General features: G+C 39.4%; 1 protein-coding gene across 4 annotated transcripts in view; it reads left to right on the top strand.

The window, feature by feature from the left end:
* Nucleotides 1-25,783, top strand: part of LOC134325233 (connector enhancer of kinase suppressor of ras 3-like) — a 72,897-nt gene that overhangs the window by 11,827 nt on the left and 35,287 nt on the right. For all 4 annotated transcript variants that reach the window (XR_010014270.1, XM_063007353.1, XM_063007354.1 and 1 more), the window contains exons 2-7: nt 11,207-11,370; nt 20,509-20,711; nt 21,541-21,628; nt 24,441-24,482; nt 25,374-25,493; nt 25,714-25,773. Coding sequence is in view for 3 of the 4 variants with exons in the window: in XM_063007353.1 (XP_062863423.1) it covers nt 11,207-11,370; nt 20,509-20,711; nt 21,541-21,628; nt 24,441-24,482; nt 25,374-25,493; nt 25,714-25,773 (677 nt within the window). In the remaining variant the exon portion in view is untranslated. The remainder of the gene's footprint in view (nt 1-11,206; nt 11,371-20,508; nt 20,712-21,540; nt 21,629-24,440; nt 24,483-25,373; nt 25,494-25,713; nt 25,774-25,783) is intronic.

Below are 25,783 nucleotides of genomic sequence, written 5' to 3'. Positions count from 1 at the left end.
GCATATCCGAGCTAGGGTCAGAGTGCAGGTACAGCCTTTGTATGGCGCTCCAAGGGTAAGATGCTTAAGGGCCTTGCTCAAGGGCCCAACAGTGGCTGCATAGCAGAGTCAGGATAAACTCCCAACCTTTAGTAACCCACCACAGCTCTACCCACTAGGCTACCACTGTCCAAAAATAATAAGTTTGGGTGGTTTATATATTAAACCCCATGTTGAAACTCTTTACTTGTCATGGCATGACAATAAGTATCCTTATGTAAGTGAAAGGCTTACAGGGTCTTTGTTTAATTACAGTCTTTATAAGTCTTGTTGTGAAGAATGGGGGTGCCATGGTGAAACAGTGGAATTCCCACAGTACAGTACTGTAACAGTAGCAGTGCCTATTGTGTACAATGTGTTTTCCACTCTTCACAAATGGAGGGCATGGAGTGTGTGTGTGTGTGTGTAGGTCAAAAAGGATCACTCTCCCACTGGGAGGCTGTTCATTCTGTAAAGAGCTTTCTTTCTCATGTAATCAAACCCCTGAGAACCAAAGCCTGCTCTTCCTCTACCACACGGCGTGTCTACGGTTGAGAGCCTAGCTTAAAGCAAGCACTACAGCAGAGAGAAGAGGACTACAGGGTGTTAATACCAGACTGAACTGGGGTCAGTGGGGGTAGTTCTTGTTTGTCCTGCTTCCTGTTGGAACAGATGTTTAGGTTACAATATGAGCCCAGAGCGTTAGACTAAAAAGTGTAGGTTTACATCTGATTACCTCACAACTTTGCTTCTGGGATGAAAAAAACACCCCAAAACAAGACCTTGCAAATCTAATTGTGTAATGATCCAAATTGATCTGAAATAGGACACTGTAACAAGCCTTTATCCCTGGTGACTGAAAACTAACAGGTAAAGTGGATTTTTTACCCATTGCATATGCTTCAGATGATGTCAGTGAGTGCGTGTCAGATGATGTCAGTTATTTATTTATTATTATTTATTGGGATTTTTAGCGTCATGTTTAACACTTTGGTTACATGTATGACAGAAACGGTAGTTACTCTTTACACAAGATTCATCAGTTCACCTCACTTGCATGTCTTTGGACTGTGGGAGGAAACCGGAGCTCCCGGAGAAAACCCACACAGACATGGGGAGAACATGCAAACTTCACACAGAAAAGACCCGGACCACCTCCCCTGGGGATTGAACCCAGGACCTTCTTGCTGTGAGGCGACAGTGCTACGCATTGAGCCACCGTGCTGCCCTGGGCTGTGGCTTGCCTGCCCTTCCTGGAATCACTGGGTGCAATGCAGTAACACACCACAGCCATGATGCTAATCCATCATGGGACCTGCACCCCCCCCACCCCAGACATAGCAAATCATGTCCGTATGTAGAAGCCAGACAGGCCGATAACACCTTGGATCCCAGCGGTAGTGCAAGTCAGCTTACTGCTGCACCACTATGCTTCGGTCAGCTGTCTCTAACGACTTCACTCTCTTGTCGCTTTTATGTAAAACAACCCTTTTGTTAACGTCACACTACACTGACACTATATCTTACTTTGTGACAACTAACACTTGTAACAAGACAAAAACAAATACACACATGAAAAGACTTTATTAAAGGAGTTTATTTAGCGGGAGTTTCACTATGTTTTGACTAGAGCAGCAATGATTCTTATAATCCTAATCTAACTGTTTCTGTACTATGGCTACATCAGGGGTGACTATTCTACAAAGAACTTGCATGTAGAACTCCAGACTATGAGATTTTTGGACAACTTTAGAAAATTCTCTGCAGAAAAACCTCGTAAAAGACTCTGAGTAGAGCAAATTAAAGGCACATTTCTGTTCCAGTCTATTGTCAGACAGTGTAGAGCTTCTTGAGCAGCAGTCATGGCTTAGGGCTTTCATTAGCTAGCCCTGTGAGAGCTGTTAATTTCATTGTTGCAGAGCAACGTCTCTTTGTAATGACAAAACCCACTCAAAGTGCTGGATCAAGCCCTGTAATCACTTCAGCACATTCCAGTACCCTGTCCTTCTCTTCTCATCTGCTAAGTTTTTTGAAAAACAACATTCCTTTTAAAAAAATAATTTGAATAATAGACTTATTTTGAAAGAAGAATTTTTTGTTTGCTGTGGTGTTAAGTTGTTAAGCTTGTATGTTAGTGTTGGGCGATGTTCACTCATCCTTATCTGCACCTTCAACTTGTGAGTGGGTGTTAAAGTGCTCTACTGTCCGTAATCAACTATATAGCATTTTTTTCTACCGCTTTTAATTTTTAGCTAATATTGTATCACGAATTATTATTAAATACCATCAAGTCAATTCTGACTCCTGCCGACCATATAAATAGTGTTTTTCCAGAACATCCAGTCTTGGCTCTTCATTTTACCCAATTTACTATCACTTACTATTTTTAACTGAACTACATTTTAAAAGTCTCTTGAATTTAGCTGTAATAATGCTAACCACACCTCCAGCAGTTAACTGAATGACTAGTAAACAGGTTCTTTTGTTTTTAAAGAATCAGAAGAACTGATCATGATTATAATTGATCATTCATCATTCATTCGTCTTCATCTTCTTGATCAGGGCTGTGGTGGATACATAGCCTATTGCAAAATACTCTGGTATAAGCAGAATACACCCTAAAAATAGATCAGGTCCAGTACTTCATTCCCCCTTTTTTAATTACTATAAATTTTCAACTGTAAAGTTAAAAGCACTGCTGTGAAAAACCTCATCCAGTCTCCTTACAGACAGTAACCACAGACAACAATCAAGCCTGGAATGCTAAAGCTGTCCAAAGTTCTAAAGTCACAGAAACTAATAAGCCACCACTTACAGACATTATTTAATAATAATAATAACATTTTATAAACAGTTTAGATGTTTTAAATGTTAAGTGAAATACATGCTCACATCAAGAGGGATTTACTTACGCAAATCAAGTGATCTGCATCATGTTTATTCTAATGCCCCATATACGCATTACACCCATTAAAAGTAAAAAAAACTGAGCTATCATGTGCTTCCTCCAAAACTTATAAAGGCGGTCACTGCTTCTTATGAAACACTGCAGGTCAGTGTGCTTGGATGAGGATGCTAATTGCTCCTTTACATACACCTGTCAGTCTGATTCATTCTGGAAACAGAGCCAGTTATTCTCAGTCTGACTGTCACAGCTGATCTTTTCATCATTGTTCCACTCAAGAGTTTTTATAAAATCACATTTTAGGTATGGCAACATTACTTCTTTAAAATAAAGTAATTATACAACAGCTGATGATCGATGTTAAGGTACCTATGGGTATTTATGATAAGCATGTCTGCGTAATGTGCATCATGACACAGATGACAGTTTTGATACAATAAAATGCTGTCGATATTTTTAATTGAATAATATTAATATTAAAGTTTGTTGAATAGAGGACTGTGTGCTGCATCCACACATCACTTTGAAATTAGCTTTAAATAGAATTTAAAGTAAATTCTCAAGGTCAGACGGTCAATTAAAAAAACATTTTGTAAAAATGATTCTAACATTTTGACATATTACTAAATTGAGATTTTAAAATTAGCAGATTATGGCTTCATGTCACAATTTCATAGCTTGATTGAGATGAATGAGCTGGTGAATGATTGGCTGTGCTATAGTGTTAGGGCTGACAGGCTTGAGAACTTGCAGGGCTTCAGGCCAGTTCTCTGCAGCTGGCCTTCTCTGTACTGCCTTTGACTGGGTGAAAAACCCTCCCCCAATGCCCCCACAGACCCATCCTTCACTGACACTTGTGGAGGGGCTCAGTGAGTGGTCTGCATTGTTAGTGTGTTACAGAGGCAGGCAGTTTGTTCAGAGTCCAGTGCAAGTTCCTGTGCAGACTAACCTAATTCATTTCATTCTGCTGGATGTGTGGACCTGGTCATTTACATTCTGCTGATGTCTCATCCTTACTTTTCTGGCAGAAGTTTTAGGAAGTAAAACTTCTGAGACATTATTTTGTTATCGTCTTATCATTTATGACTTCATTGGCAATACAAAAGACTGTGCAGGGGTAACCAGGCAAGTGGATAGTGTGATATATATATATATATACAGGGGTTGGACAAAATAACTGAAACACCTGGTTTTAGACCACAATAATGTATTAGTATGGTGTAGGGCCTCCTTTTGCGGCCAATGCAGCGTCAATTCGTCTTGGAAATGACATATACAAGTCCTGCACAGTGGTCAGAGGGATTGTAAGCCATTCTTCTTGCAGGATAGTGGCCAGGTCACTACGTGATGCTGGTGGAGGAAAACGTTTCCTGACTCGCTTCTCCAAAGCACCCCAAAGTGGCTCAATAATATTTAGATCTGGTGACTGTGCAGGCCATGGGAGATGTTCAACTTCACTTTCAAAGATATACTTAAATACAGTGTATCACAAAAGTGAGTACACCCCTCACATTTCTGCAGATATTTAAGTATATCTTTTCATGGGACAACACTGACAAAATGACACTTTGACACAATGAAAAGTAGTCTGTGTGCAGCTTATATAACAGTGTAAATTTATTCTTGCCTCAAAATAACTCAATATACAGCCATTAATGTCTAAACCACTGGCAACAAAAGTGAGTACACCCCTTAGTGAAAGTTCCTGAAGTGTCAATATTTTGTGTGGCCACCATTATTTCCCAGAACTGCCTTAACTCTCCTGGGCATGGAGTTTACCAGAGCTTCACAGGTTGCCACTGGAATGCTTTTCCACTCCTCCATGACGACATCACGGAGCTGGCGGATATTCGAGACTTTGCGCTCCTCCACCTTCCGCTTGAGGATGCCCCAAAGATGTTCTATTGGGTTTAGGTCTGGAGACATGCTTGGCCAGTCCATCACCTTTACCCTCAGCCTCTTCAATAAAGCAGTGGTCGTCTTAGAGGTGTGTTTGGGGTCATTATCATGCTGGAACACTGCCCTGCGACCCAGTTTCCGGAGGGAGGGGATCATGCTCTGCTTCAGTATTTCACAGTACATATTGGAGTTCATGTGTCCCTCAATGAAATGTAACTCCCCAACACCTGCTGCACTCATGCAGCCCCAGACCATGGCATTCCCACCACCATGCTTGACTGTAGGCATGACACACTTATCTTTGTACTCCTCACCTGATTGCCGCCACACATGCTTGAGACCATCTGAACCAAATAAATTAATTTTGGTCTCATCAGACCATAGGACATGGTTCCAGTAATCCATGTCCTTTGTTGACATGTCTTCAGCAAACTGTTTGCGGGCTTTTTTGTGTAGAGACTTCAGAAGAGGCTTCCTTCTGGGGTGACAGCCATGCAGACCAATTTGATGTAGTGTGCGGCGTATGGTCTGAGCACTGACAGGCTGACCCCCCACCTTTTCAATCTCTGCAGCAACGCTGACAGCACTCCTGCGCCTATCTTTCAAAGACAGCAGTTGGATGTGACGCTGAGCACGTGCACTCAGCTTCTTTGGACGACCAACGCGAGGTCTGTTCTGAGTGGACCCTGCTCTTTTAAAATGCTGGATGATCTTGGCCACTGTGCTGCAGCTCAGTTTCAGGGTGTTGGCAATCTTCTTGTAGCCTTGGCCATCTTCATGTAGTGCAACAATTCGTCTTTTAAGATCCTCAGAGAGTTCTTTGCCATGAGGTGCCATGTTGGAACTTTCAGTGACCAGTATGAGAGAGTGTGAGAGCTGTACTACTAAATTGAACACACCTGCTCCCTATGCACACCTGAGACCTAGTAACACTAACAAATCACATGACATTTTGGAGGGAAAATGACAAGCAGTGCTCAATTTGGACATTTAGGGGTGTAGTCTCTTAGGGGTGTACTCACTTTTGTTGCCGGTGGTTTAGACATTAATGGCTGTATATTGAGTTATTTTGAGGGAAGAATAAATTTACACTGTTATATAAGCTGCACACAGACTACTTTTCATTGTGTCAAAGTGTCATTTTGTCAGTGTTGTCCCATGAAAAGATATACTTAAATATCTGCAGAAATGTGAAGGGTGTACTCACTTTTGTGATACACTGTATCTGCAGAAATGTGAGGGGTGTACTCACTTTTGTGATACACTGTGTATATATATATATATATATATATATATATATATATATATATATATATATACCACACTGGGCTAAAACAATGCACTTGATTATTTTACTTATTGGCCATATAACTGTATGTAAAAGAACTGTAAACAATAACATTTACACACTCTAGTGGCATGTTAGTTCTATAATGAAAGAAAAAACCTTACTACCAATGTAAATCCTAGGTGACATTATACTGGCTGCATAGTGCACTATTCGGGATTATTCTGTTGCACCCTAAGTAGTACACAGGTATAAAAAATGGAAACCTTTGTGTTTTCTCTTACTGTTCATTATTACAGTTTACAGTTTTAGAGGGGATGCAGTTGAGCATTGAATATTGACAGCAATGACAGTGCCAGTAACAATTACAATTACATCAGTTGAAGCTCAATACCAAACAACAAATACCTTAAATACATATATAAATTGAGCATTAATCTAATTTACTATGTTAATATGTAGTATGTCAGAGACTGGAGAAAGGTCCAGATTATGTAGCTCAGAGTAGTCATAAAACTTTATACTTTGTCATTTAATATATATACTGTATATACAGTGTATCACAAAAGTGAGTACACCCCTCACATTTCTGCAGATATTTAAGTATATCTTTTCATGGGACAACACTGACAAAATGACACTTTGACACAATGAAAAGTAGTCTGTGTGCAGCTTATATAACAGTGTAAATTTATTCTTCCCTCAAAATAACTCAATATACAGCCATTAATGTCTAAACCACCGGCAACAAAAGTGAGTACACCCCTAAGAGACTACACCCCTAAATGTTCAAATTGAGCACTGCTTGCCATTTTCCCTCCAAAATGTCATGTGATTCGTTAGTGTTACTAGGTCTCAGGTGTGCATAGGGAGCAGGTGTGTTCAATTTAGTAGTACAGCTCTCACACTCTCTCATACTGGTCACTGAAAGTTCCAACATGGCACCTCATGGCAAAGAACTCTGAGGATCTTAAAAGACGAATTGTTGCGCTACATGAAGATGGCCAAGGCTACAAGAAGATTGCCAACACCCTGAAACTGAGCTGCAGCACAGTGGCCAAGATCATCCAGCGTTTTAAAAGAGCAGGGTCCACTCAGAACAGACCTCGCGTTGGTCGTCCAAAGAAGCTGAGTGCACGTGCTCAGCGTCACATCCAACTGCTGTCTTTGAAAGATAGGCGCAGGAGTGCTGTCAGCATTGCTGCAGAGATTGAAAAGGTGGGGGGTCAGCCTGTCAGTGCTCAGACCATACGCCGCACACTACATCAAATTGGTCTGCATGGCCGTCACCCCAGAAGGAAGCCTCTTCTGAAGTCTCTACACAAGAAAGCCCGCAAACAGTTTGCTGAAGACATGTCAACAAAGGACATGGATTACTGGAACCATGTCCTATGGTCTGATGAGACCAAGATTAATTTGTTTGGTTCAGATGGTCTCAAGCATGTGTGGCGGCAATCAGGTGAGGAGTACAAAGATAAGTGTGTCATGCCTACAGTCAAGCATGGTGGTGGGAATGCCATGGTCTGGGGCTGCATGAGTGCAGCAGGTGTTGGGGAGTTACATTTCATTGAAAGACACATGAACTCCAATATGTACTGTGAAATACTGAAGCAGAGCATGATCCCCTCCCTCCGGAAACTGGGTCGCAGGGCAGTGTTCCAGCATGATAATGACCCCAAACACACCTCTAAGACGACCACTGCTTTATTGAAGAGGCTGAGGGTAAAGGTGATGGACTGGCCAAGCATGTCTCCAGACCTAAACCCAATAGAACATCTTTGGGGCATCCTCAAGCGGAAGGTGGAGGAGCGCAAAGTCTCGAATATCCGCCAGCTCCGTGATGTCGTCATGGAGGAGTGGAAAAGCATTCCAGTGGCAACCTGTGAAGCTCTGGTAAACTCCATGCCCAGGAGAGTTAAGGCAGTTCTGGGAAATAATGGTGGCCACACAAATATTGACACTTCAGGAACTTTCACTAAGGGGTGTACTCACTTTTGTTGCCGGTGGTTTAGACATTAATGGCTGTATATTGAGTTATTTTGAGGGAAGAATAAAGTTACACTGTTATATAAGCTGCACACAGACTACTTTTCATTGTGTCAAAGTGTCATTTTGTCAGTGTTGTCCCATGAAAAGATATACTTAAATATCTGCAGAAATGTGAGGGGTGTACTCACTTTTGTGATACACTGTATATGACCTTTTGGTCTGGGTAACAAATATAGTAGGATATATAAATGCCCAGACAAAATAACACCATTAAGCTTTCCACATCCCTTGTGTTGTGAGATCAGACCTAAATTTTCAGTTTACATTAGTTTACATATGTAAATTCTAGAATACAGTAATGGAAAATACAGGACCATAATGTAAAACTGCTTTAAAAAAATTGGAAAATGTCTGTACTGTTTATAAAGAAGTCCAACAAAACTTCCTTAACCTTTAATCCTCTACTACAAGACTACTTTACTACATACACTTGACAGTGTACTACTTTGACATTTAGTGTGCTAGCATGAGGTGTACATATATCTTTGGACAGACCATGATGAGAACACTGCTTTAAGGGATGATAAACAACAAAAAGGTAGCACCATATAGTATTAAAACAGGTTATAGATTGACAGAGGAATACCCATCGGCTTGGGTTGCATGTGTGAGCTAAAATCACACAACAGCTATCGATATAAAGGAAAATGCAATTATGAATAAATAAAAAAAAGACCCACTGACACTAAAGACAAAAAAGCTATTTTTAAATGTATCCCGTCCTTGAGATTCATTTCCATAGTCAAATGCAGTGTTTTAATTTTAACTAAATGCCAAGGAAAGAACATACTCTTTTGTATTCAAGATATCAATGTTAGTTTGGACCAAACTTAAAGGTGTCATTATTTTGCCTTGTTGGAAATTAAATGTCTGGAACCCTTTCCACGTTGTTAATACATCACACTGATACATTTATTTGGTCTTTGATTCTTTTAAAGATGTTGTCTTTAAAGATAAATGTGTGCTAAATTTGCATGGTAAATTTACAGGTACACATGTACACTCTTTAATCAGATAAAAGAGCTACATGTTGTTTGATTAATGCCACATACGTGCATGCATGCTGGCAGCTGCAACTGTCGTGACATTTATCATGGTTTTATCTGAATGGTACATCTCACACCTGCCACAGTGCAAACACACGATCTGTAACTGGCTTACCTGCTAGGGAGATCGGGAAAGGGGAGGGGCCACGATTTACAGAACCATGCCCATCTGCCATACTATTTATAACCAGCAGAGGGAGCATGGTGGCACAGATGATTGGCATGACAGTTTCTTTTAACTAGCAGTCACCTGCGCTTTAAAGAGCGCTAATACGCTCTAGACATTGAAAATATGATTTTGCACTGGGCACTGCTGTCTGCACTGTTGGCTACCTGCACCGGACTTTTTGATCTGGACAGCCAAGTTGCCTCCAAAGGCATGACGACCAGTTCCCGAGCGGACCCCATGTTTGGATCCACACTGGGTGTGAGCTGCACTTGTAGGCTTATTGTTACAACCAGTTTTCATCCCTAGGCTTTCCTTTTTCTTTTTGTTTCTGCTGGCTGTGTATTGGCTTTCATTTCAATTCTTGCAGGTACTGGGTCACACCTAACATCTCAGTGGCAAGATGTGACCAGCCCCATTACAAGATCCTATGTTTCTGGAGAATAGCAGTAGTCTCTCTGGCTTTGTCTACCAGTATTACGGATTACACCATTTATTTATGTATTTTTTTTCAATAACTGTTTTGGTCTGGGGTGGGAAATGGACACAAGTATAAAATATAGCCAGGACAGGGTGCCAGTTTATCTCATACATGGTCACCCATTTGCTTACACACAGAGAAGCAATATAAAGCCAGCCAGGTACTGGCATGTTTATGGATAGAACGGAGTAGAAAGGAGGATTACTTTGACAAAACCCACACAAACACTGCAAGAACCTGCAAAGCTCATTTTAGAGACTGAAGGCAAGGTTCAATCTTTGGTTCCCAGGACCTTGAAGAACTACTCAATAGTCTGTTTTGTATCTATTTAGTTATCATTCATTTTTTGTATGAAAAAGAAATAACTAGTATGTTCAGACTTTTTGTTTTACGTAAGGAATATGCAGGTTATCTTCAATAATAAAGAAAAAATACAATTTTGGTTAATTTTAAATTACTAACTAATGCACTAAAATGCAAGAAAACTTTATCTAATAGACAAACAAGTAAATACATTTGATGTCACTATTAAGTGAAATAATTTTTCTTCTAATATTATTGCACCCCAAACTACATCCTACCATACTAAATAGTGAGTAAAATATAGATCAGATTAGTAGCTGCTCCTTATTTATCAATCAGTCACAAATACATTTGCATGGACACCACCTGATATGTTGCCCCACTGGATTGAAACACCAGTTGCTGATTATTTAGAACACGGGCGGCACGGTGGCTCAGTGGGTAGCACTGTCGCCTCACAGCAAGAAGGTCCTGGGTTTGATTCCCAGGTGGGACGGTCTGGCTCCTTTCTGTGTGGAGTTTGCATGTTCTCCCCATGTCTGTGTGGGTTTCTTCCGGGAGCTCCGGTTTCCTCCCACAGTAAAAAGACATGCAGCCAGGTTAATTGGAGACACTAAATTGTCAATGACTGTGTTTGACATTAAACTTGTGAACTGATGAATCTTGTGTAATCCGTAACTACCTGTCCTGCCATGAATGTAACCAAAGTGTGTAAAACATGACGTTAAAATCCTAATAAATAAATAAAGAAATATTTAGGACACCAAGGTGTTTAATGTTTTACAATTTACAATTGCATGTTATTAAATGAGGGCCTTAGTATGGTCCTTATACAATGTTGGACAATTATTTAAGAAGAAGCTGCATGTTGAAGAAAAAAAAGCTAATTATTTTTCCTAAATAGTGACATCAAAGCATTTTTGTGCAGCAGATTTGTAGAGCTGTAGATGATAAGAAATTGTCTTAAAGTCAATTTTCTTGAATATTTAATAGATCAGATCTTGCATTAATTATACTCTGGTTTTCTCTTTTCTCTCTCTTTATTGTGAAGGTCTTGATGACAGTCTCCAGCAGTATGTGTCCAACTTTGAAAGGGAAAAGATCAGTGGAGAGCAGCTGCTACTGATCTCCCACCAGGATCTTGAGGAACTGGGTGTGGCTCGTATTGGCCACCAGGAGCTGATACTGGAGGCTGTTGATCTGCTGTGCGCTCTGGTTGGTATTAAATGATACACATGTTAAAATGCTTACATTTTTTCCTGATGTTCAGTTGTATATACAGGTCATGGTTTTGTAGTCTTAGTCTTGTGTACACAAGTGGACAGACACATGACAATATAATGTAGAATATGTTTGTCAGTTGAAGCTACTGTTTTAATTAATCTCCTGCAAAGCCTGAAACTATTAGAATGGTGCAGAAATGATGTTGATGCTGGCAGCATGGATCTTTGCTAAGTCAGCAGTTTTATCTCAGTGGAACTACCATAACAAAATTTATATCCAGCAGAACGCTCTTAAATGAAAAAGAGAAAGTGTGCAGGAAAAAATAGGTAAAGCGATCTTAAATGTGGGTGGAAAAGAAACTAAATAGTTCCAAGCTGTGCACTGAAACTTTGTCAGCACCCTGTTTGGGCAGATGGAATTGCTTTACAGTTACCACTTCCTGCATCATAAAAAGCAGATTTCAGCTCTGCCCTTTGAGGATTTAGTCAGTTAAAGTGAATATGAAAACACTTCCTTGGTGAAAAATGCAGTTTTTTTGGTAAAGGCTGAAGTAAAGATAAATCTTGTCTGACCTTTTTACCACAAATTAATCTGATCCAAAAATGTAATGGATATACTGTATATATACAATTCGCATAGATCAAAAAAAAAAAAAAAAGAGTCTGTACACCGCTTTGAAAAAGGCCCCTGTTCAGTATATGGACACCCTCTCTTAATTATTGGTTCATTTGTTTTAGCAACACTCATGGCTACAAACTTTGTGGCAACAGTTTAGGAAATGACCATGTTCCAGCATTGCTGTACCCCTCTGTACCAAGAAAGGTACAGTAAAAATGGTGAAAAACTCCAGCGCTTTTAATCAAATGAGCACAAATGTCCACAGCCACACTTTAGGATGGTAAGGAAAGCTTTCTGCAGAAGAGTGGAGGCTGTTATAGTCGCAAAGTCCACATTAATGCCTATAGTTTTAGAATGGGATTTCCAACAAGCATATATACAGGTGGCAAAAAAAAATATTATTAAATATTAAAAAATATTATTATTGGTGGCTCGGTGGGTAGCCGTCACCTCACAGCAAGAACGTTCGGGTTCGATTTCCAGGTGGAGCTGTCCGTGGTCTGTCTGTCTGTCTGTGTGGAGTTTGCATGTTCTCCCTGTGTCTGCGTGGGTTTCCTCCGGGAGCTCCGGTTTTCTCCCACAGTCCAAAGACATGCGAGTGAGGTGAATTGGAGATATTAATTTGTCCATGACTGTGTTTGACATGAAGTTCACTGATGAACCTTGTAACGAATAACTACCTCTCCTGTCATGAATGTAACCAAAGTGTGTAAAACGTGACATTCAAATTCTAATAAAGAAAGAAAGAAAGAAAGAAAGAAATTATTATTAAATTCGGATATTTTAATGTTTTACCACTGCTTTATCCGGGACGCAATGGGTCTGGGGTTTCTCGGAATCACAGGGCATAATGCAGTAACACACTCAGGACAGGACACCAATCCATTGTGGGGCCTCGGTCATCTACCCCCTTCAGACATAGCCAATCATGTCTGGATGTAGATGTCGAACAAGTCTATCACTGGGGATTCCACTTTAGCCATTGCTGTTCCACCTGCTAAGTGAGATGCAAATTCCAGTTATGCGTTTGCTATTACTGACTCTCCGATATCCATGACACTGTGTGGCATTCAAACACATCATTCGGTTACACCACTTGGGCCTGGTATTTAAAATGTGTTTACTACACATTCAGTAAGTGTCAAAAATGGCAGATTTTCCATTTATGTTTGAGCAGACATAAGCAAAATATTCCAGAATTAATAAAGGTTGTTTGTACTTAGATTAGAATTTCTGCCAAGAGATCCCACTAATAATTGAGACAGTAAAGACACATGAAAATGTACACATGGAAACACTTAGCTCACAGCATAGTAATATAGGTTAGGGCAGACAAAGGCTTTGATTGATGTTCATGTCGTATAGTATGACACATATGGTATATCCCAGTGTCCAGCACCCCTTGGTTAATGGATGTTGCAATTGGACCCAGACCTTATGCATCCAAAGCCACAAATTTCCACAGGACCTTAAACGATTTTCTTTTGATCTGTTGCATAAATTTGGCCTGCCTTGATTTGTGCTTTTCTGCTAGAATCGCTGTGTTAGATAAATCTCCTACAAACTTCAGCGATTTATTTACTTTAAGTGAGGGAAAGATGTGGAGATTCACATGAGGAACGATGCTTTGAAATATTTTCCCAATTAGATTTGAGAAAAGGCTCAGCAGGCCACTGGTGCCATGGGAAAGGTTGATCAAGGAACTGTACTCAACTCCTTCCATAAACTACACCTGTCATGGAAGCCCTCTATAAAAATCTGCTTATGGACCCTGGAGAAAGCTAGCTAAATGCTTTAAGTGTTTTGAAGTTTTTCTCTGCTGTATGATAAAAATGTAGCAATAATGGATGTAGAATTTGAGTTATGTCATCCCAATGTATGCAGTATGATATCAGTATGATATCATTATATTTTAGTTAGAGATTGTATTTACTAAAAAATAAATCTGATATTGGCGATAATTGGATCAGCAAACCAAAATGCATTTAAAGAGAAAACTTCACTTCGGGGAAACTGAAGTCTGCATGAGTAATCAGTCAATAATTTGATTTCTTGTAGTAGTATTGCTACAGGTAGTGAAGTGGTAGCATCACTTTATTTTGGAAAACGAAGCATAAAATTAGTTATATTCGGTATAATTAGGTATATTTTGGCCATTTTGGGATTTAGCAAACACTCTGGTAGTTGTCCTATTCCACTTACACTAAATGGCCAAAAGTATTTGGACACCTGACCTTGAGCATGTTGGACATCCCATTCAAAAACACAATGGATTGATCTCTATGTGATCTTTTCATCTATAACAACTGCTTCTCACAAGACTTGCATCTGTAGCATTTTGTATGGCTGGGCACTGATGTTGGTCAGGAAAACCTTAATTGATGTTCAGGTTCATTTCAAAGCTGTTCAGTGGGGCTAAGGTCAGGGCTCTGTGAAGGCCATTGACGTTTTGTTAAATCAAGCTTTTCTTCATGTCTTTGTAGACTTTGCTTTGCGCACTGTCATGCAGGAACAGGAAAGGCCCTTCCCTAAACTGTTGCTGCAAAGTTGGAAGCATATAATTTCCTTTATATAATTGATTTATTACACTTGTTAGCAATTGATGTGGCTAAAACACATAATTTCCATAATATTCAATAATTTTAAAGACTTTTTTTGTCCATATGGTCAAAATGTATGAGCCGCTGTTGTGGCGCGATGCATCAGTCAAACACAATCCTACAGCTGTTATTATTTTATATTACAAGTATACTGTTGACAATGGAAAAATCAAATAGCTGCCAAAGTCAAGTAATGATTGGATTATTACTTTCCATCCAAATTCATCTGTTGCGAGACGGCTCTTAACTACAGATCTCTAAGATCATATGGTGCACACCTGATAAAAGAGTTTGTATTACATCTGCTACTCACATTGCACTCTATAGAACTGTAAAAATCATTAGCCCACAGAAGTCCAAGAAGAGCTACATGTTAATGAGTTACACAGAGAGCCAATGATGGTGTTTGCAGAGTGTGTGCTGAAATACTAGACCTGTGTATTTTTCCTTAAAACTATGGCATACCGTTAATGGAAAGTTCATTCTATTGTCTCAGGGCCCTAGAATAGATATTAAAGATGTTTAGGCCAGCTATGTGCAGTGAAAGAGCTATGGTTAGTGTTACCAGCACTCCAGCACACAAGGCAGGAAACAGATGTCGATCCCTAGAGTGCCATAACTTAAAAGAAGGATAAAGAACCAAATCTCACCTAGGTTCCTCACAAATCCCACCAGTTAAGTTACTGCAGGGCTTTTTCTTTTGCCCCTGAGGTAAATCCACAAATGATTTCAGTGACTAGGAGTCATAATGCTGTCCCAATTCTTTATAATCAAGTGTGTTTACATGCAAAAATAATCATATAATGAGAATAATTGTACTTATTGTGACTCATTGTTTTATGTAGTAAGTCTGTAATAAGTACGTAGTTACAACAAAAAGTAAGTGAATCCTTTGAAGTTACTCAGACTTCTACATTGATTACTAATTGTGGTCTGATTGTTATCCATGTCACAAACATAGACTACCACAATTTATCTAAACCTAAATCATACAAAGCTGCCCCACCATGATGCTCCCTCTACCATGGTTCACAGTTTTTTGTTTCCTCTAAAAAAGCCATTTTCCAGCATTGTGGAACATTCAGATAGTTTTGGACAAACTAGAAATGGACCTCTTTTTTTTTGTAACATTAGCACGTTGACCAAAGGTCAGTTTACTTCAAAAGGTGTTAATTCAAAAGGTTTCACATTGGCCGCTTGCTAGCACACCAGAGCTGAGATTTCTAATACATCGTATCGAATCTCAGCTCTGCCATCCGGCTGGGTGGCCACATGAACAATGATTGCAATTATGACCTCTGCTGGCTGATTGATGGCTCCTGTGGAAGTTGGGGTATAATGCTGATCAGGGTGTGGCTCTCCATGCATAAAGCTGATCCGCATATGAACTTGTCTTGTGCAGGTGAAAAGAGGCAGTCTGTACTGCTCACGTGTCGGAGGGGGCGTGTGTCAGTTGCGAAGCTCCTCAGCCAGCGGTGGAGGGTTGTATCGGTAGAGGTGAAGCATAACGCAACCTGGGAAATTGGATATGACTAGATTATGGGAAAATTTGGGGAACAAATCTGAGAAAAAAAAGGTTTCACATTGTCATGCTATATTTTTTTAAATATTGAACTAAAACATTTAATTTATATGCCTTGTTTGAACATGAACTTTTTAAGCCAAAATGCTTTTCTCTCTCTTTTGTAAAAGGTAAAATAATATGTTAGCTGTGCTAAATAATGTGACTCAACTTCATCATTCCAATCTAAATTATTTATTCAAGAGAAAGATGAACTATCAAAAAGACCAATAGAAAAATACTTTAAAAAAAACTAAGGTACTTGGACACGTTACAGTATAGAGATATTAAGAGGTTCAGAACATCTGTAAAACATCCAGTCTGGGCTTGGTTTTAATTAGGGCAGTAATAGGAAAGCTAAGTCTGGGGCCTGTCTCTTCAAGCCAAAACAGGATTTGGGGGCTCTCTCCACCAGCAGTAAAAAAACTGTTAAAGTCACACTAGTTTTGTGTGGGGTTCTTTCATCTAGATTTCTCCATTTAGCCTTGTAAATGGGAAAGCATGTGCACACCACTGAGAAAAGCAATCCTACAGAATCCATATGGGTCCGAGATCGTGTTACAGGGATAGCTGATAGCACGGGCCATAAGCTCTATTATCTTTTTCACAGTATTGATTGTAAAAGCAGCTGTGTGGATATCTGCTTTGCTGCTGCTCAGAGGTTGATACTACATATGGTGCACCAAAAGCAGGATGTTCTCTTCAGTTCTGGCCCGAGCCCTCGTTGTCTGGCTGCGACACAGCACTGAGGTTTTAGCGAGCAGGAGGCACCCCCTTAAGTGCAATGTTTCAGATATGCGTTGTTTCCAAGACCTTTGAAAACAACACTGACTGCCAGGAATAGTATCTAAATTCAGCAACATGCATTTTGCCAGAAAGTCTTTGGGGTTTAAATAGGGTTGTGCGAGTAACTTACATTATCAGAGGAGTGGCTACATGTGAATTGTGGGAGTCTGACCACTAACTGTCATGTTTGTTTTAACAGTCACAGTAGCTATTTCAGACTTTTATTGCAGACTTTTGTCTGTGCCATATATACCTGTATGTATGTATGTATATATGTATGTATGTATGTACAGTGTATCACAAAAGTGAGTACACCCCTCACATTTCTGCAAATATTTCATTATATCTTTTCATGGGACAACACTATAGACATGAAACTTGGATATAACTTAGAGTAGTCAGTGTACAACTTGTATAGCAGTGTAGATTTACTGTCTTCTGAAAATAACTCAACACACAGCCATTAATGTCTAAATAGCTGGAAACATAAGTGAGTACACCCCACAGTGAATATGTCCAAATTGTGCCCAAATGTGTCGTTGTCTCTCCCTGGTGTCATGTGTCAAGGTCCCAGGTGTAAATGGAGCAGGGCTGTTAAAAGTTTTGGGTACAATTCTCTCATACTGGCCACTGGATATTCAACATGGCACCTCATGGCAAAGAACTCTCTGAGGATGTGAGAAATAGAATTGTTGCTCTCCACAAAGATGGCCTGGGCTATAAGAAGATTGCTAACACCCTGAAACTGAGCTACAGCATGGTGGCCAAGGTCATACAGCGGTTTTCCAGGACAGGTTCCACTCGGAACAGGCTTCGCCAGGGTCGACCAAAGAAGTTGAGTCCACGTGTTCGGCATCATATCCAGAGGTTGGCTTTAAAAAATAGACACATGAGTGCTGCCAGCATTGCTGCAGAGGTTGAAGACGTGGGAGGTCAGCGTGTCAGTGCTCAGACCATACGCCGCACACTGCATCAACTCGGTCTGCATGGTCGTCATCCCAGAAGGAAGCTGACGCACAAGAAAGCCAGCAAACAGTTTGCTGAAGACAAGCAGTCCAAGAACATGGATTACTGGAATGCCCTGTGGTCTGACGAGACCAAGATAAACTTGTTTGGCTCAGATGGTGTCCAGCATGTGTGGCGGTGCCCTGGTGAGAAGTACCAAGACAACTGTATCTTGCCTACAGTCAAGCATGGTGGTGGTAGCATCATGGTCTTGGGCTGCATGAGTGTTGCTGGCACTGGGGAGCTGCAGTTCATTGAGGGAAACATGAATTCCAACATGTACTGTGACATTCTGAAACAGAGCATGATCCCCTCCCTTCGAAAACTGGGCCTCATGGCAGTTTTCAAACAGGATAACAACCCCAAACACAACCTCCAAGATGACAACTGCCTTGCTGAGGAAACTGAAGGTAAAGGTGATGGACTAAACCCAATTGAGCACCTGTGGTGCATCCTCAAGTGGAAGGTGGAGGAGTTCAAGGTGTCTAACATCCACCAGCTCCGTGATGTCATCATGGAGGAGTGTAAGAGGATTCCAGTAGCAACCTGTGCAGCTCTGGTGAATTCCATGCCCAGGAGGGTTAAGGCAGTGCTGGATAATAATGGTGGTCACACAAAATATTGACACTTTGGGCACAATTTGGACATGTTCACTGTGGGGTGTACTTACTTATGTTGCCAGCCATTTAGACATTAATGGCTGTGTGTTGAGTTATTTTCAGAAGACAGTAAATCTACACTGCTATACAAGTTGTACACCGACTACTCTAAGTTATATCCAAGTTTCATGTCTATAGTGTTGTCCCATGAAAAGATATAATGAAATATTTGCAGAAATGTGAGGGGTGTACTCACTTTTGTGATACACTGTATATATATATATATATATATATATATATATATAGTGCAGTGGCGATTTCTCTAAGACTGCAAGGGAAGCTCAGCTTCCCCTAAAATGTCAAAAATTAAATGGTCAAATATGTACAGTTGTGTTAACATTTCATTGACTACAAATGCGTTAGAACACGTTCATCTCGAAGACGACTTCGTTCAGAATCAGCTACTTATTACAAATTGACTCGATTTTGTTAACTTAACTCATACGTTCCCGGAGCATCAATGCATTTGCTGCAGAAGCTGAGCGTTTCTTCACTTCAATGGGACTGCATGGGAGGGTTTTTTTCATGACTTCGAAACTCGCTGGTCATTGGATAAATGCCACGATATTGTCCCGCCCCCGGACGCTGAGCGTCTCTGGGGGTGAATGGAGCTGTGGGCGGGTCTGGACGCTGAGCTTCTGCAAGATGATTGGTGGATCAGTCGAAAGGCTGAATCCCGTTTTGATTGACAGCTATTTTGAGATCTACACCGTCACTTAATCACTGGGAACTTCAGTCCCATCGCGGATTTTGCGAGTGAAGTCGGAAGACAAACGGCTGCAACCAATTTCAGGCCATTTTCTTGAAAAGGAACAAAGGGCAGAATTTATACATAAATAAATTGACAAATTTTATGATGTAAGCCGACAATGAGCTTCCCCTCTTTGAAAGACCAGCAGCCGCCACTGATATAGTGGTACCTTGAAACTTGACATCAATTGGTTCTGGGACTGGTGTTGAGTTTTAGGTTTTTTTTTTCAATTAGGATGTATGGGGAAACCTGTTAATGCGTTCCATGGTCCCATGGAACTGCATATATTTTAGGCTAATGTAAAATAATGGGGTGGTTTTTGACACAAATATAAAAACAATACAATTTAAAAAGTTTAAAATGAACAAAAAAATTAAATAAAACCTGCTCTTTACCTTTACCTCTTTATTATTTTTTAATGCTTCTTAATCGTGGAGATGCTTGATCTTGGAACACCGTATTCCTTAGCGAGTTCAGTAAAGGCGCATTCACGATAAGCGTTTTTGACTTGAAAAAGCTGATTCTCATAATTTCTTAGCACCCTGAGCTATAACACAAGTTTAAAAGTGAAACAGTGAAGAAAATCCAGCTAAACACATACATGTGGATGCTTTCAGAGTGGATTTGACAGTTATTCCACACAAATGCAGATTCGTCTCATCAGCTTTGATGCACCGCTTAAGCCAACCCCTGAACAAAACGGCAGTCCCATACCCGTCAAGTTTAAGGGTACAAATTTCTCGATAAAGTGTGTTGAGTTTCAAAGATTTCGAGTTTAGGGGACGTCGAGTTACAAGGTACCACTGTATAGAGAATTGTGTTCTTTGAATGTGCGAAATGTCACATTTTGTCAATTTTGTGGCAGCCTTAATAAATATACAGTGTTGGGTGGAGGGTGGGTAGGTCTTGCTTGAAAATGCATAAAATTACTACCACTTAAAAACATCAGAGGCAGTGCAATAAAAAGCAAAAATAAATAATACAATGATAGCAGTGTGATGTCACTTAGTTCTTTTATAAGCTAACTGTATTTTTGAATGTGGTCATTATCTTTGGGATACCAACTGACATCCAACCTTCCATTTGTCTTAAATAAATTTAGATTTATGACATCCTATGTTGCTTTATGTGTGTGTTTCTCCTTTATAGAACTATGGTGTGGAAACTGATAACCTGAAGAATCTTGTTGTGAGAATGAGGGCAGCATCCAACAATCTGCACATTGGCATATCGGAGCGCAGGAAGAGCCTTAGCTATGATGGTAGCAACTCCCGCAAACCCCCAAATGAGTTCCTTACCTCTGTGGTGGAGCTGATTGGAGCAGCCAAAAGCTTTCTGACCTGGTTGGACAGGTATAATGCAACACACCATTTCAATATTTTGAATATTCTATATGTTATTAATTATAGCAGTATTTGGAATGCTGACTGTGAGCAGTCCTTGTGCCCTTTATCAGTACCATGTCTGTGGTATCCCATCGGTGCCAGAGTTTACTAATTCTATGAAAACGTGTGGAATGTTCTAGCATCAATTAAGGGACCACATTAATGTCCATAGTTTTAGATGCTATGTTTGAAAATCATGTTCATCTTCAAACTTCTGTCCATAAAGTGTGTTAAAGTGCACTTAAGTTTATATGATTTTTTCCACATAACCTTTCAAGGACAAATGCAGGCTGAACTGTTTCCATAGGTCCGCCAAAATTGCTTGTATAAGACAGATATGTCCATGATTATAACCTTAAGAATTTTACATTTTGAGCTAATCTTCAGTCCAGCTCCTGAGTTTTTCATGTCATGTTGTTTACTGTAACTCTTGTAAAAGCATGACTGAAGGAAGTTCAGTCATGTGGTAACTTCTGACATTGTGGCAAAACAATGTGTTTTGTCTGGCAGCAAATGGGGAACCATTTGACAGTGGACAGGATTTTCCTAATAGGCCCCAGCATGAGCATCGGTGTTTACTGACAGCAGCGTGGCTCGAATTTACCAGCCGGCGGTCGTTAAGTCATGCCTTGCTATTGTCTGACTCGAGCATGTTGGCTTTAAGCACTGTGCCACACACTGATGTTCCTCTTTAATATTAATTGCCTCCTCAGTTCTGTGATATACGGTGTGGGTGGTTGGTTGTTTGTGCTGCTTGTTAAAGTTTCTTAGCGTCTTGCCTCTTGTCCTATTACAGAACCCCTCTGACTGGAATAAGTGACTTTACCAGCACCAAGAACAAGATCATTCAGCTGTGCTTGGAGCTGACCACCACAGTCCAACAGGTCTGCATTTACATTTACAGCATATAGCAGATGCTCTTATCCAGAGTGACCCACAGAAGTGCTTCCTCAGTGCTTTTCCTTACTCTAGTACAAACAGAACTCTCCTGGTAGAACAAAAGTATAGGTAGCAGAACTACTTTTTTTTTCCCCGTTTCCCTTTAAGATTGGCATTACCACTTGGCATGTCTTATGCCATTTTTCCATCAGGCAATGCAGTTGCTAGGCACAAATCTGTGATTTTACATTTTGTAACCCCCCTTTCCCATGTGACCCATATAAATGTTGAATTTGGTTACCAAGAGTACTGAATAGGAGTTAAAATGTTAACATTTGCATGTAATTTGTTAACATTAAAAAGTATGAGTCTTTTGAATGAAATAAGCACCAGTTGTTTGTATAAATACTTACCAACTTACCAAAACACTTACCAACCTGAATAAAGGCTAACATGCTTAAATGGGAACTCTTTATATTTTAGCTCCTATATGAATAGAAATTAATGCATTAATATTCCAAGACAGCTACAATAAACATGGCCCCTACAAGTGTATAACAAGTTGTGACTTTAACTGTATATGCAACATATTATTAAGTAAATACTATGGGATTTGAGACACAGCTTATAGGCAGCAGCTCTTCTCTACTGCTTCATTAACTGTAGTACATTTGATACTTACCTAGACTGTTGCCAAGCTTCCATCTAAATACTGTGCTTGTTTACAGTGCTTCTGTTCATTTTATATAAAACAGTCTTAAATTGATTTTGGCTAATTTTGTGTGGATTCCTCCATGATTACAAAAAGATTGACTGCTCTGACAAAACCAACAATTTTTAAAAACTGCTAAGTGTAAACCATGCTTTAAAGCTTGGTGTTCTGCAGGGTAAAAGGTGGTCTGTAGTAAAACAAGCGCCTGCTGCGACACTATAGCCCAGTCAGGAATTTAATAGGCTGGGTAGAATTTATTAGGTTACATGGTCTGTTAATATGTGAGAAGCATGACCAGTCATTCTGGTTTACAGCAGTAAAGTACACATTCACACACACACACACTGCCTTACCTCGTATCTCATGACCTAAAACATTAAAGGCATATATTTCAACCCCCAAAAAAATTATAGGTTACATATCATGAAGCTCTGAATAATAGTACTACACAACTGTATAAATAGCATTCATTGTGTTCAGTCTGATTCCTCTTAATTGTTATATTACGTTGATGGACAAAGCCACTCCAGTTTTACATCAAACGGTGACTAGAGTGCCATCTGAGCTCTATCAGCTGTTGTCTGATGACATCCATGACTCAGTTTTTTTTGTGTGTCCCTGTTTGATCTCTGGACTAGTGCCTAAACGCAGGGACTAAACCTAAGCAGTCTTTCTTAGCCTTATTTTTAACACTGTTGACTGGTGCTTTATATTGGGGTAGCAAATGGTGTTAATAAACTAATTGCATTTTAAAAATAGTATGCTGTACAGCTCCAGTCACTTTCTTTGGGGAATTTTTTGATTTTCTCCCCATGTCATTACAACAAATATATTATGATTTTTTTAAATTTCTGCAGGCTGTACCTCCTTATTTGATTTTCTGTCAAAAGTAAATACAATTTAAAGTAGTGCTGTGTTATATTTAGAATAAAACAATTTCAAATACGTCTCCCAATAATGATCAAAATTAGACATGTTTCTTTAAGTTGCATAGTTGCAGTGTTATTTTTATTTAAAATTAATAATAATGAAATAAATTGATTGTCACCTCATATAACAGCACAGAGAGTATAACACTGATTACCATAATAACAATCCTCACTGGCACACATGCTTCAGATCTGGTCTTATTAGCTTCAATCATGACCACAGTGTGACTTTACCATGTGACCATCATTACTCTGTGTTAATGTGTCTGTAGCCAAGTGTGTAGCTGCTACCAGCTGACAGACAGTTGTTGGCTTGACATGTGCCACTTTAGGCATGCCATAGTTAGACAGGGGTGGCCTTATAGCCTGTGGAGGGTCATGTTCACAGGCCCATCAATCTTTACTCCACCTCTCCAATTGCCGTGCTGCCTCAGCTGTGCCACACAGGGTGTAAAGGCATTTATGTACAGCTTATACACATCAAGCACTTACATTCTGACATGATTATCTAATCAATTGTTTAATTGCATAATTAGATAATTGCAAAAACACCAATAATAATCTGATGAATTAACATCCACGTATATAATCTAATAATGTGGCAACCTGTAGTAAAGCTGTTTGATTTTCAGTACAGTCAAAATTTGACTCTGTGTTTAACTGTGATTAGATGTTTGTAAGAGTGGCTATTAGACATGTACTGTGGGTAACTGCTTATTTGTAGTCTGATTGTAGTAACATGTTACACATTAAGCTGTCTTTCTTTGCACAGTCTCTGTTTTAATCAGAGTACGAGATGAGGGTTGCATTCTGCCATGATAAATTATGCTACATATTAGTTGCTTATGCTAAATATTAGTACACTACTAATGGCACAATGACCATTTACAGTTGTTTTGTGTGGTTTAGGACACAGCACATAGTTAAAATGTGAAGAAAATTGGATTAATAGTGTATGTGCACTAAATAACTTGAGAGCTGGGCAAGTGTCATTATCAGATTTAATTATATGTATTAAAAAATCAGGACCCAAATGATCATTAGAGTATGCAGTTTACACAAACGCAAAGTCTACTATTAAATGGATTATTAGCGTACATGATCGAGCACTCATTGGGTAATGTTTTAAGATAGCAGATCTGGCACTTTTAACAATGTTGTCTGTTGTTTTCACAGGATTCCACTGTTTATGACATGGAGCAGAAGATTCTGGAAGTTGTAAGTGTCTAAAAGCATGTTGTCCTAGGTCAAAATAAAATACTTGTTATATTTGTAAAAGAAATTGGTTATTTGCTCTTTTTTTCCATGTCATTTGTTTAATTGATTAAAATGACCTTACTAAAATATGGAATATATACTAACATATATAAAATTATCAGTCAAAGATTTAAGACTTTAAATCTTTGTGTTTTTTTTTAAGAAAACTTGCTCTGCAGGATTCATCTTTTCAATCTGTCTTAGTATGTAGTAAAACAGTTACAACTAACCCAAATTTAACAGTAAGTTACTAATCGCTACTGTTTATATTAACAAACCATAACTACATAAATCTGGCTTGATGATAATGATCATGATAAACACCTCAATTTATATTACTAACCAGCATAATAATTAATAATACAGCATGCTGTGTATTTCTTATTGTAATACAACTTTTAAACCTTGCCGTTTAAAACTGTAATTATTATCTTTATAATGAAGGCAGCACATGATATATTACTGGTTCACGCTGCTTAACTAAAGCAGCATCCTGAATTCCAAAGTAGTGCACTACACCATGTACTCTCTAATTCCTTACCAACAACTTTATAGTGCAGCTTGATGCAAGCCAGAAAGGGTTTGTCACTTGTACATTAAAAAAACCTGAACAGAATACACACATACATAAGCTAAATAATCTAAGTACTAGGCAGAAATCTAGGTATTTTATTGGACCTACTGGTTATTTAAATAGTGTTGTTTTAGCTACTGACGGGTTGTATACTTGCAGCCAGAGAATATAGGGACTATTGTAGTGTTTGTGTCCTCTCAGCAGGTTTTATTTCTTTGTTATGTGTTAGGATGGCTTTATCACACCATTTCTAAACACTTTCCTTCTTTTGTTTGCAGTCCAAGGTGTTAAACGGTATCTGTGATCAGACTATGAGAACCACTTCAGACTCTTTAATGAGTCGCTCGACATGCCTTGAGGAAGTGCAGCTGTCCAACATCAAACCTGGAGAAGGCCTGGTGAGCCTCTACCCCCACCTTTTTGTTAAACAAACAGGAAAATTGCTGACATCCTTATTTTTAAAATACTTAAGCCTCAGCAGTCATGATTCATTTTGTCACAACTGTTGTGTTTCTGTGGGTAGAAAGTAAAGAACACCAGGCAGGTTTAGAGGATTTATATCATTCCATAGTGTCTTATGTCAACTCACTGTCTCTCTCTCACTTTCTCTCTCTTCAGGGGATGTATATAAAATCCACTTATGATGGGCTTCATGTCATCACTGGCACCACGGAACATGTAAGACTGA

This window comes from Trichomycterus rosablanca, chromosome 13 (genome assembly GCF_030014385.1).
Source record: "Trichomycterus rosablanca isolate fTriRos1 chromosome 13, fTriRos1.hap1, whole genome shotgun sequence".
Taxonomy (NCBI): Eukaryota; Metazoa; Chordata; class Actinopteri; order Siluriformes; family Trichomycteridae; genus Trichomycterus; species Trichomycterus rosablanca.
The sequence above is the reverse complement of the archived record's forward strand: the minus strand, read 5'-3'. Positions and strand labels throughout refer to the sequence as shown.